Source organism: Euwallacea fornicatus, chromosome 22 (assembly GCF_040115645.1).
Source record: "Euwallacea fornicatus isolate EFF26 chromosome 22, ASM4011564v1, whole genome shotgun sequence".
In the NCBI taxonomy this organism is placed as follows: Eukaryota; Metazoa; Arthropoda; class Insecta; order Coleoptera; family Curculionidae; genus Euwallacea; species Euwallacea fornicatus.
In genome coordinates this window covers 3,161,207-3,173,856 of record NC_089562.1, presented here as the reverse complement: position 1 = coordinate 3,173,856, position 12,650 = coordinate 3,161,207, and the positions used below count along the sequence as shown (strand labels likewise).

Below are 12,650 nucleotides of genomic sequence, written 5' to 3'. Positions count from 1 at the left end.
GACGATTATGACTAATATATGCATTTCTACCAGTCATCCGAACGTCTTCACGATTCAAGCTTTCCTTATAATAACTTCAATTACCTTTTTCTATCTTTATGGTCATATCAATGCACAAACCTTCTCAAATTAACGTTTCCATTTCTATGGAAAAAAATTCAAAAAAACTCAAATTCAACGTCAATGATTTTATTAACAAGGTCATTTATGAGCTAGCAAATTCGCATTAATTATGGCAGTAAAGGACATATTATATTGGCATCTAAAATATTCCAAATAAGGTCTAAGACATGAACACAACGAGTTTTTATAATTAGACAAACAAAAACTAAAAAAACCTTGACAAAAGCTTCAATTAACAACTAATTAAATGCTGGTGATATTTTAGTACTTTTTAATCCATTTGATTAAATCTCAAGCTTTTGCATCGGCTTCTGCGGTAAAATTTGCCTTCAACTCCTCCATAGCCCTTTTGTACCTTAAATACCTGGATGCTGATTGGCCTCGGTTTAAGTAACACTGACTCAAAGCATCCCCTTGATAACCAGAGGGGCAAGTACACACAGCCAAATGATTTCTGGGGGTGCATTCTGCGTTGACTCCACACTGACCAATGCAAGGACTTTGGCAGCTATCCATTTAAAGATATCACGTGATAAAATTTTCCGCAACATAAGAAAAACTTTGAAGCAATTCAATTTTAATGGAAAACACAGTGTTCTATTATTGCCTAACGGCTATCGTGTTTCTTCGAATAAGAGGTTTTGAATCAACGTAAAAGTCTTATATTTTTCTCTATTTAGTGATATATGCCCAAGCGTTACCATTTAAAATTATTTGTCAACTGCTTTTATGGGGGTTTACTTACCGTTCTAGAACGGTAATTTAACATATTGCCTCATGTTATATACTCATCCAGTAATCAATAATCTCGGAGCGCTATAAAGGGAACAAAGTTATGTACTTACGCATAATCAATGCAAGCCTTGTTGTTGGGACAGTCGCCATCCCCAAGACACTCTCCTCTCTGACAGCCGGAAACTGGGTTGCCCACATAACCTGTCTGGCAGAAGCACACAGGGCGTTCCTTTGCCGGGTTCCGGGTCTCGAATCCGGGTTCACAATAGGCGTTGATGCCGCATGGGTTGGGTTCGCATAAATCACCTTAATTCCTCGTTAAATTCGCAAAACTGCCAATAACGGAGGCAAAACTTACGAGCTTCAAAAGGTCTACACCTTACAAACGGATCGCCCGTCATGTCTCTCGGGCACGAGCAAACAGGAGTTAGACCTCTAAGGTTGCAATCAGCTCCTACTCCACACACCCCATCACAGGGGTTCTTGCAGATGCCGTAGAAGCACGCCGGGCGGCCGGGGGGACAGTCCACGTCACCGTAACATTCGGGTTTGCAAGAAAGGAGGGGGTTTCCGAAGTAATTCTATTCGGTTTAAGGAAAAAATCGAGATTGAGATGAGGTATACCACAAACTGCACCACTTAGTTACTGAATTTATGTCTCAAAAAAGAGATTCGTTAAAAAAATGTCGCAACACATCAAATACAACTGTCCGAAAAAAGGACAACTAGGTGCATGCGCGTTTCAAGAATTCCCGGGTTCATCTTATCACTCTAACCTATTTTAGGTGCAACATATGCTTGAGATACATAGATTTAAAGGTCGTTGGAGTTGTACCTTGGGGCAAGTACACACAGCTTGATGATTTCTGATGCTGCAATCGGCATTTTCTCCACATTGGGTACTACAAGGGTTCTGGCAACGAAAGTCTATGCAAGCTTGATTAGAACTGCACTCTGAGTCACTCTCGCATTCATGGCGGCAGCCACTCAGGGGGGATCCCAAGAACCCTAATCAACCATACCGTGAATCTATACCATTTGAAGTTTACAACACAACTCACCAGGGCGACATCTACATGTAGGAGTACCATTAATGACTTCGCAGTTGGTATTGGTACCACATGGACTTGGGTTACACAATTCGGCTACAGAAAACCAAAAGTGTGTTAATACTCTCAGGTAATATTGTTATTTATTTACATGGATCGAATCTTCTGCAGCTGCTGAAAGGATTTCCTGTATAACCTGGGGGACAACTGCAAACAGGGACATGGTTCCTTGCTTGACAGTCGGCGTTAATGCCACAGGTTCCTGCACATGGGTCTATGCACCTTCCATTTCTACAGGTTTGGTAATATCTGCACTCATCGTCCCCGAGACACTCTTGTCTATAATTTAGGGATAAATGGAAGGATATGATTTTTAAGAACTATATTCATAAGCTTGCCTTTTACAGAAGCTCAGAGGATCCCCAGAATAACCTTTAAAACAGGAACACACGGGCCTGCCTCCTATTACCTGACACTGGGCGTTTTGTCCACAAGTGGAAGCTGTACAAGTAGTCACTTCCAATGCAAGCGCTGCTAAACAGAAAATTATATAAGGAGAAGTAGAAGGTGGTCATAGAGAGGTGAGTTAAAGTGTGAAATTTCGACTGACCATGTTGATGGTGGTTGATTATCAATCCATAGTTGATCAATTATGTGATTTGTCATTATGTTTTTTGTAGTAGATAAAAACCCATGCCCAAAAAATACCATTGCTTGCGCTGAATGAAGTTAAACCCACTCATTAAAATCCTACATACGATTAAGAAATTTAGCCAACCCATTTGGGAATTTTTTAAGTTTGCCCCTGCAGAAATTCTTGCATTGCTATGAAAAATTTAACATGAACCGTTGCTTTTCATTCGTTTCAAGTTCTCTAGCACCCGTAATGAATTACTGAATGAAGTGCGTAAATAATGCCCTCATGAGATGAAAGATGTTGCAGTTCTTTCGTAAACTAAAGAGAAGAAGTTGACTTTTAACCTGTTCTCCCATAACCACTGGGACAATAAACACAATCCCCTGTAGTCCTGTAACTTTGAACGTATTTGTTATATTCACTTTGAGATTTTGCTATGGTGTTCCCATATCTGTCTGTTATGTAAACATTATCGTCGTAGAGTGGTCTTGAGTAGGTGTATCTAAAAGAACACGTTTTGTTTATCCTAATAGACAAAAAAACAATACATATTGAACAAAATCCTGCGAAATTATGATAAATAACATCAGGATCTGCAGTAATTGCATAAGAAACAGCTGTTAATTAAGATTTTCTCAAGGTTGTACCATTTAGTTGTAACGTCTGTTTATACTGATGCACATCTCTAATTTGTATGTTCAACATTCTTGTTAATAAATATTTCAAGTAGATCAATTTCGATATTTTTAAACTCAAATCTAGGGATGGCTCCTTGCTTGTCTACCTGTAAGGATGCTCCACGTATGCATTTCTGTTGTATGTGTAATAATCGTTGTAATAAGGCCTGCCGGAGAGAATTCTGTATGTTCGGTAGTAGCTAGGCTCACCTGAGGTCAGATAGACGATTTGGAAGGCCAGGGACACGAGAACAGCGGTCTTAGTTCCCATCTAAAAAAAAAATACAAATAGCTTGACGAGTTTTTCCGAAAGTCGCTTCGATCCAGTGATTAAAATCGGTACATTGTGAAACCCCTGAGCATGAAGGGACAAATACTTAAATTGACCGTTTATGGTATGAGAATTTTCCTGATCTTTGTCCCTATTATTTCCACTCATAAAGTTTCTATTAAATCATTATCTTCCACTCATAAAGACTTAATTGGTGACCGTTAAACATGAAGCTATAACAAATTTCTGAATTAGTCAATGAACACCTAATGAAAACTTTATTAAATTTACGTAATTATAAAGGATTAAAGTAAATTAAAACGATTTTGAATAGGTAGTTCTGGAAAAACAAACAGAGTAGCAAGAAATTTAGTGTTATAGCTTTTTGAGAGAGGTGGACACTACGGACTTTCTTTAAAAAGACTTAGAGGAACGAAACTGAGAATGCTGTTCAATTAAATGATCAAGAGTTCAAAAACAAAATATATGCCTTCCTTGCGCTATCATCCCGTATATGAACATGAGCCGGGTTATAACAGAAGGCGAAGCAAAGCTTTCAAGATAATATAAGCGGTGTTCCAATTTAAAAAAATCGTATTTCATAACGATTAATAGTTTCGCAACTTTTTTATGTTTTTATTGACCAGATTACTCATATGCACTCTTTTGTATAGTTGACTTAAGGATTTTCATTCTGTTCCACTAAGCTACGATTTGTTAGTTTTGGACGTCTATGTACGATCTTAACTTCCTAGTCGCTCACCGTTCTGACTCACTAAAAAATATCACTCTTAACCCTAACCAAATCACTGCGACGAACACTCAACACTGTTTGTCTTCTCTAAAACTTCAATACTTACCTGTTTCCCCCCCTGAATCCTCAAGAACTCTTTAAGTGAACCTAGTAGAGAGAACTGCTAATAAACGTTATACTTATCAACTAATGTTAGTTCTTCGCTTAGGTAGTCTCACCGACACTACATGAAACTGAAAGATATGTGTTTGGGAAGAAACCATGTGTTAAAAACGTTAAATATGATATCAAATTATATTTTTTTCAACTTAACGTTGCGTAAAAATACAAAATTGCAAGTTACCTCTATAAGAACTAACACCCAAAGTGTTGGTACTGATGTCATAACACAATGCCACATATGCAAATTTTCCAGTTCTACCTTTTTATGTCTTGTTTTATTTGGTCTGAGGTTTGTCATATGGAAATAACAAAATTAAATCTGGTAATCGCATTTTGGTCTAATGAACAAAAAGGTTATACTTTTTACTCCCACGAAGTTTACTTTTTACTTTCAATTCCTTGTGAGGAAAGACAAGTTATAATGGTACAAGTCATAGAAATGACTCTTGATAAAAATTCCTAAGTAAATTGATTTCCTAGCAACTATTGTATTTGGAAGGCAATTAATGTTTCAACATGATCTCTCATAAAGCTCCTAATTTGATTTTTAACGCAGTGCGACACTGCTCGGCTTTGTCCGAACCATTAAAGGTAAAGGCAATTACAATATATTTATTATGAACATTAATATCGTATGACTGAACCGTCCTACATACACACGTACATATGCGAACCGGCCTTGATATTGTTAAATAGCCAAGGTTTGTTATGATACCAATAATTGTTAGTGCCAGGAGTTTTCATGTAATTTACTAAGGAAAATTATTCACATCAATAAGGAATTCGAAAAAATCCTGATGGCATTCAAAAACTCCACAGACGTCACAATTTCTTCTTTAGCGAAAACAAGTAAAACTTTCAAACATTTTTTTCATTTATGTGGATATTTTGCACTGTTAGGTAAAACCAGAAGAACGTCTTTAATGGTTATTATATACGGCCTTGGTAGGTTTGGAATCCAACAAATTAAACACAATAAACGCCTGTCTGAAAGTGAATTTTTATTCAGTGTTTTTTACGTAAATTGATTTTTGTTTACAGAAATTGGGCATTGAAAAAAATCTTAAAATCTGAGAAATATAATTCTATTACGCTACATGCCGTACCTCTTTTAAAAGCCCTTCTTATTTCCTCAATACACCATCAATACGCCAATAAATACCTATATTAAAAAACACAACATTGTAACAATAAAACATTCACGAACAATACAATTAATCACTGTGTAATGATCAAATCGATCTACGTTTGGTCCACTTTCATAAAACTTCACAGGTAATTACCGAATTCCAATCTTTATTTTTTGGCTGCACTAATCAAATACTTTTGTTTGAAAGGCATCTTCCTGTAAAATGTAATGCTGTCCAGAACCCAAAACTCGTTCACGCACACTGTATTATCTTGTTTCACGTACTGACCGACGACTATTTTGGCCATACGCCGTGATGTCACTATTTTACCTTTGCAGGTCGTTATTAGCTCCTTTAGATCTGAGGAACGAGGATTAGTAGATGAGGCTACATGAATAGGAGGACAATTTTCGAATATGTCCAAGGTGTATTTGGGCCCGAAGGCTTGTCGTTCCAAGCGCGATTTCTGGAATAAAAACCAATTATTGACACGATGAAGCGATATTTTTAAATGAGCAAAAATAGGAAACCACCAGCATGATGACATGGAAATTTGATATTTGCACAATTTAAACATATGCGGTCAGTTGACTTTGGTGTACAACTGCAGTGGAACCATAAACAAATAACTTATAAATGGATAATCACACAACTAACAACAAACCTTCTCATAATAATCTCCAGAGAAATCGAGTGAATAAATGAGGCCAACGAATTAAATTAATCCTACAAAATACGTTTTAACTACAAATTTACCCAGTTTACTAACCCTGTGAGAACTTTAATAAACGGAACTTGACTTATAGCTCCATTTCTTGACGAACTATTACAAAACGTATCTATTGGCACAAATCGACCATCACAATTGAAAATAAACATTAATTATATAAAACAGTAGGCTAAAAAATAAATTACCTGAACAACACGTGCAAAATCTGTTACTTCAAATTGATCTTCCGGAAGCCATTTTCCTGCCTTTAATGATTGCAGCACCTATGACGAAAAAATTAATGTAAAATATTCAAAAAAGTTTACCTCATATGTCATATCTTTTACACAGTAATTCTTTACAAATAGTAATGTGATAAAACAATGATAAACAATTCAGAAACTTAAAACACACTTATTAATCGAAAAAAGGGTTAAAGGACTAGAAATGGGATGAAGTTTTACGAAAAAAGCAAAAGAATAATTGTTTGGAGATTGGCAGTGAAGATAGAAGGAAAATATATGAAACGGGTGAGGTCATTTATTAAACACATCAAAATATAACACAACAAAAGATGTATGAAGGCTAATTCCTAAGCACTGACTGGACAAGGTGTGTATGAAACCCACCTCAAAAAAAAAACAAAAATGATTTGAGACAATTCGTGGAAGTTTTACAAAGTCGTAGATACATCAGAATATATGCTGACAGTGTGAAATTTAACGAAGGGATTGTGGCATATCAATACTTAACTGTCAATTTACCCTTAGAAAGCCTTGGAAGAAAAATACATTTCTACGACCCTTTTTCTTCCCCCTCTTAGAACGTTAATGACAACTTACCCACTGAAAATTAACTACCCAACATCCCCTGGCGACAGCCCTTAGCATATTGATAGTTCTCTTGGATTCGCCCGCAACAAGATGAGTCGTCCTCTCACCTACCTGATCTTGAATATTGAACTTACCCAATTTGTGAACAATTTGCACAAAAAGCTAGAAAATTTAAAATTTATGAAAAATGAGAAAATAATAGCATTTATAGAATCTCAAAATTTCTAGAACGCGATGTTTACCTGTACATCCACTTTATGAAGCTTCGTGCAAACAATAGTAGGCAATCTCTTCTCCACTTTTTTCATTTTCTTTCTCGTCGAGCTAAGCTCAGCAGGAGACATAAACTCCAAAGTACTCCTCCGATTCACTGGAGAAACCAGAGGCAATCTCACTTTCGTTTCGGGAACCCTCACATTGTTCACTAAAACCTGCGACTTTTGAATCCTCATTGATTTCCTTCTAACAGGAGTTTTGTGCGGTTTTTGTTTAACGTTGTTTCCTTTACTTCCATTTAAAAGCTCATCCAAAAGTTCTTTTTGTTCATCCGCTGAACTATTAAAATTCATTGTTTCATCTTTCTTCTTCCGTAATTTACGAGTTTTTTTCGATGAACTTAATACTTCACTTGCCTGACTTTCAGAGACTGATGCAATTGGACACCTACTGACATCATTTAGAAATTCCAGAGGATTCATTCCTTCGTCAGATTTGCGCTTTCGGGTTTGAAACCGCTCTTCGCGCTCTTTATTGTCATCTACATCTGAGAGGGAAACAGAATCGTTGGGATTGTAGAGTTTACGACCTGCTTTTCGAGGGCGGCCCGCTGCAGATTTTGAATTTTGTATTTCGGAATTATGATAATTTTGTTTCTTGATTTCTGGGCTCAGACTTATAGTTCTTACTTTGGTAGAAAGTTTTTTGGAGACTCCCAAAGTTTTTCTCCTGCTTCGCGATCTAATTTCACACATATCTTTCATCTCTGGAGATTCCATTACTTTTCCTGAGAGCTGTTTAATCACAGCTCCATTTTCATCCTTAGTTTTACTAACCTCCAATACGTTTAAACGGTTTTTCACTGGAGATATAATTTCAGAATCATCCAACATCTCCGATATATAAGTATCTGTAGAAACATATAAATCATTCGATATTCCTTTGACCGAATCCTTGGTAAAACTCCCGTTGTTAAAACTATTGTGACTTAAACCTGATTTTGAATTTGTTTCACTGGTCAGTTGTAACTTTGACATAGAAATGGTATTATCAGATGGTTTTTCTGAAGAAACTCGCAATGCAGACATGGAAATATCAGTTTCAGTGGTTCTTTCAGTATATGATTCTACTGACGATGGATTCTTTCTGGGTGTTGGAAAAATTATGGCACTTCCAATAAGGATCTGATGATCAGATGAAACTTGCAGAGAAGATATAGATCCTGTGTGTTGCACAATCAACTTACTGGGACCATTTTGACTTGCTTTTTCTGAGGAAAGTTGAAGAGGGGGCATGGACGTGATAGAATCTGAAGAGTTCAATTTTAGACTTGACATTGAAATGGTATCGGTAAATTGTTCCTTGGAAGATGCCTGTAAAGATAGTTCACATTGATTTTGGAAAATTTTATTGAATAGATAGATTAAACTGCTTTATAGTGTCCCAGTGAAAGGATTTAGTTTGCATATCTGTTTATTCATTATTTTAAGAAAACGTTAAAACGCATTTCAACATTGATATTGAAGGAGATATCTATCAATGTCGAATCTCGTTTTATTTTTTTCAATGTTATTTTTCATGAATCTCCGATAAAAATTAAAACAAACAATAAACATACCTTTAATTCATCATGTTTCTTGACTTTATAATTTGAAGGCACATTCATTTCTGATGTGCCATATACTCTTCTCTCTGACACTTCATAACTGTCAGGTGTAGGGTGCTTTTTCCTAGACTTTGTCACTTTCTTGCTAAATATAAGAGAGTCACTAGATTCCTCTAAGCTGCTACAAGACTTCTTGGTAGAGTTGTTAGAAGTGACTAAGAGAGAGTCATTAGAGATATTAGTTGGTATATCACTAGTCCTAATACTAGACTTTTCTTTGAGTTTATTGTTATCTAGACTGTCTCTCAAGGACCTAACAGAAGCTAATAGTGGGCTGCAAGTATTATTGCTCCGATTAAAGGAAGTGGATACATTTTTTGATCTCTTAACTCGGCTGGAGGTTCTCATAGTGAATATTTCTGAGTCTTCCATGCTAATGTTTGTCGAGGACAATGGCTTTAATGAGGCACTATTATTTCCTATATCAACATTAGTAATCTCCATGTCAGAATTACTGAACCGAGTTTTCTCAGTATCTCTGTCAATTATTGTGGTAAGAATACTGGGAGTATTCTCCTTGTCTGAAACTTTGTGAGAACTTTCATTTGCGGTATGAAAGGAAGTGGTGCCGCTTTCCGGCGACATAGACGGAGTAAATAAAGTTTTCCGTCTGTTAATTAGTGATTGAGTGGTTGGCAGTGGAGTACCTTGAGAAATGCTTTTTCGGTACTCATGCCTAATTATTTCCTCATATTCTTTTTGTATTTGCTAAAATGAAGATTTGAGAAAATCCCTTTGCCACTAATTTATAAAGAAATGCCACTTACAGAACAAACTATTGTCTCGTCATCAAATCCACTCTTTAAAGCAGGAAACTGCTTCTCATCTTGTCTCTGCATATTTTTCCTGCAGAATTCCACCCATAGAATAGACACCATATGCACTTTTAACAGTCTTGCTTTTTGAAATGTTGAATAACAACCATCCTATATAATCACATTGTTAAAATTATAAGAGGGGAATAATTAGTCAGTGAAAATTCTACCTTAAAAATTACATGTGTAACCTTTTTGGTAAAATCTTCCAATATTGTAGCGCCCATTGATCGCAGCACTGCTTTTACACTAGCAGATCTATCTTCATTGTGACGACTTTTTATTTCCACATAGGCATTCACACCTGTTAATATATTTTCAAATGGAGTTGAAGGAGTGGAGGAAGTAGTGATGTTACTGGAAGCATTAGAAGACTTCGAATCTGTCCTGGATATATCTGATCTGGAATTGAATAAATAGTGTAAAATATATAGAAAATCACCATTGACCGTTACTTCGAATATTGGTTCTCATTGAAAATGACAAAATTAGAAAAGTTTCCACAGTGCCTCTGTCTATTTCAAAGAGAAAACATAAAATCATAGTTTTTATTTTGGACTCATCATATTTTATATGGATGCCATCTTTGCATTATTTTATCATTTTGTAGACATTAAAGCAAAAGCAAGTAAAGTTATTAATGTGTTTTTAACTTTTCCATAAGCAATAATGCTTGCATACATTTTTTACCTATTTGATGAAGCAGGGTTACTACTCATTTCTTTAAGGGCCCTTCTCCTTAACAATGCTGATGGACTCTCCAAGCCTTTTTGTATCGATTTAGATTTCATTTTGGCAACAGAGCCTTCTGCCTTTTCTTTTGTGTACTTCTGTATAGCTTCTTTGTTTGATGACAGAAGCTGCAGAAAAAGAAACAAATCACAAAAATTATGTGCCTCTCATAAGCCAAATTTATGCTTCCTATTAAATTAACCCTACACTAATATAAATTAGATAAATATACTGTCATAAAACAAGACAATTTATATTTACTCACAAAGAAATTAGATGGCTTAATTTTATACTAAAGTTGCCTATATTAGCAGTTGTCTTCAATTTTTTATTTTTTTGATAAAGTTGCTTTTGATGGCAAAATTAAAACACTATATTAAGTAATGTTCATTTTTGAAATGCTGCTGTAATTTTTTTTAATTCAGATTTTGCATTTGGCAATCAATAATCTCAATTATAAACTACGATTAGTATGTTTCTACAACTTTTGAAACTTTGATAAAGCACACTATACTACTCAGTCCCAGAGTTGCATTTTGTGTAGCACATGCCAAATTTCAATTCAAAAAACGAGCAAAGTAAAAATTGAATAACAGATCAAATAGATACTTGGCACTCACCTGCAGCACTAATTTCTTTTTCTCTGGGCATTTCATCAAATCTTGGAACAAATCTTCGTCAAAATTAATTTCTCCTGCTCCATCGTTTACTTTGGAGATAGACAATCTCTTCTTACCATTTGTTCTTGTTTTCTTAGCTTGAGGGGTAAGATAACCAGTACTTATTTTCGGCTTCATGCTGGACTCCAGATCAAACTGGAATCAAAGTGCAGGTGTTTTTTTTTAATGCAGCATGTGATAGAAAATTTAAAAAATTATATGTTTTGTCTACAAAAAAAGTTTCCCTGAGAATATAGTTTAATAACTTTTACACCGTTTGACTTGTGAAGGCGCCAACCTCACTTTCATGTCCCAAACACAACAAGATTCGTATCAAAAGAAAAATGACATACGACATAGCCATCAATGTCAATAAGTTCTGGAGCAGTCTATGGATTTGACGAGACCAGAAATGGGTCCGTCATCATGAAAACCAAAATGAAAACGTATATATTTTAATATATCATAGTTGATGAGTCTTAAATTTCAAAAGGTAAATAAAATATTTATTATTTCTTCAAAACACCTTATAGGAGGTTGATAAAATTTAACGTACACGTTTGAAGCTGAGGGAGGAGAGCACATTTTTTTATTTTTATATATTAATCTAAGAATACGCATTGGTTGGGTGTTATTTTATTTTTATTACCAGCCAACAATATTTTACATTATCTTTTTTATGAAATTATGAATCTTATTGAGTATATACTCGGTTCCATTTCAAATTCGTGTAAATTCAAAGCGACATGCTTAGATTCAGATTTAAGTCGTGGCATTTACTTAGTGGCCGCTTATTAAATTCAATTATATGATGGGACACGATAAAGGAAAATTCAAATAGATAATAATATGATAATTGCCCATAAAAACAGTTCAAATTAATAATGCAAGGTTTAATGTCTGTCTTGTAAAACTAGAGAAGGATGAGCTCATCAGTATAGGTACTTTGGTCTTTGGTATTGACTAGGTATATCCAGTTTTAGTTTAGAGGCAGTGAAATTTAAATCGGCTTTTGAACTTGAAAAATGTTTATGACGGCTAGACTTTCTGGTACTCCAATATAAAGCGATAATACTTATTATTAATTTGCAGAGACATCCGATTTTATAAAGGCGAGCATTGTGTCGTTTTCGTTATTATCTTGAGACCCGAAATTTATTTACATGTTTTTGTAATCTTTATATTATTAATATTTCTATTTTTAAATCCACTCTCCAATAATATACTAGTATACTATTCAGAAATATATAGAAACTCGTCAAAAACTTTATAAAGGTTCTTACACTTACCTACTTTAATATCTTTAGGGCCTTGGAGAATTATGATTTCTAAAAATCCCACTCTCGAATTTAGCACGCCCTGTACCTACCAACTTTTGGGAGGTAGAGTCGAGTGTTAAAGAGCTCCGGTCGCGACTCCGCTCTAGGTGTAGTTAGAGTAGTTTTCTTAAAAAAAAATAAATTGCTTAGCTTTTCCCTAACC

The 12,650-nt window shown here is 35.2% G+C and overlaps 2 protein-coding genes across 8 annotated transcripts; both read right to left on the bottom strand.

The window, feature by feature from the left end:
* Nucleotides 1-173: 173 nt before the first annotated feature.
* On the bottom strand, nucleotides 174-4,410 carry aspr (asperous). Of its 5 annotated transcripts, none has more exons than XM_066295074.1 (10): nucleotides 4,353-4,410; nucleotides 3,329-3,492; nucleotides 2,889-3,046; nucleotides 2,306-2,441; nucleotides 2,059-2,246; nucleotides 1,920-2,003; nucleotides 1,694-1,866; nucleotides 1,217-1,439; nucleotides 969-1,164; nucleotides 174-631 (listed from the first exon to the last, which is right to left on the bottom strand). In XM_066295074.1, the coding sequence occupies exons 2-10, from the start codon at nucleotides 3,490-3,492 to the stop codon at nucleotides 415-417; spliced, it is 1,539 nt and encodes a 512-aa protein (XP_066151171.1). In that variant the 5' UTR covers nucleotides 4,353-4,410; the 3' UTR covers nucleotides 174-414. The 5 variants fall into 5 exon arrangements, with proteins under 5 accessions (XP_066151171.1, XP_066151170.1, XP_066151174.1 ...); XM_066295073.1 differs by having other exon boundaries at nucleotides 4,256-4,362; XM_066295077.1 differs by having other exon boundaries at nucleotides 2,306-2,438; nucleotides 4,256-4,362.
* Nucleotides 4,411-5,390: 980 nt separating this feature from the next.
* Nucleotides 5,391-12,596, bottom strand: LOC136346146 (microcephalin-like). Of its 3 annotated transcripts, none has more exons than XM_066295060.1 (10): nucleotides 12,462-12,596; nucleotides 11,130-11,324; nucleotides 10,468-10,637; nucleotides 9,948-10,179; nucleotides 9,730-9,888; nucleotides 8,915-9,670; nucleotides 7,323-8,669; nucleotides 7,090-7,242; nucleotides 6,454-6,531; nucleotides 5,391-6,004 (listed from the first exon to the last, which is right to left on the bottom strand). In XM_066295060.1, exons 2-10 carry the CDS (start codon nucleotides 11,304-11,306, stop codon nucleotides 5,705-5,707), a joined length of 3,372 nt encoding a protein of 1,123 aa, XP_066151157.1. In that variant the 5' UTR covers nucleotides 11,307-11,324; nucleotides 12,462-12,596; the 3' UTR covers nucleotides 5,391-5,704. The 3 variants fall into 3 exon arrangements, with proteins under 3 accessions (XP_066151157.1, XP_066151156.1, XP_066151155.1); XM_066295059.1 differs by lacking the exon at nucleotides 12,462-12,596 and adding an exon at nucleotides 11,441-11,491; XM_066295058.1 differs by lacking the exon at nucleotides 12,462-12,596 and having other exon boundaries at nucleotides 11,130-11,467.
* Between the last annotated feature and the right edge of the window lie 54 nt (nucleotides 12,597-12,650).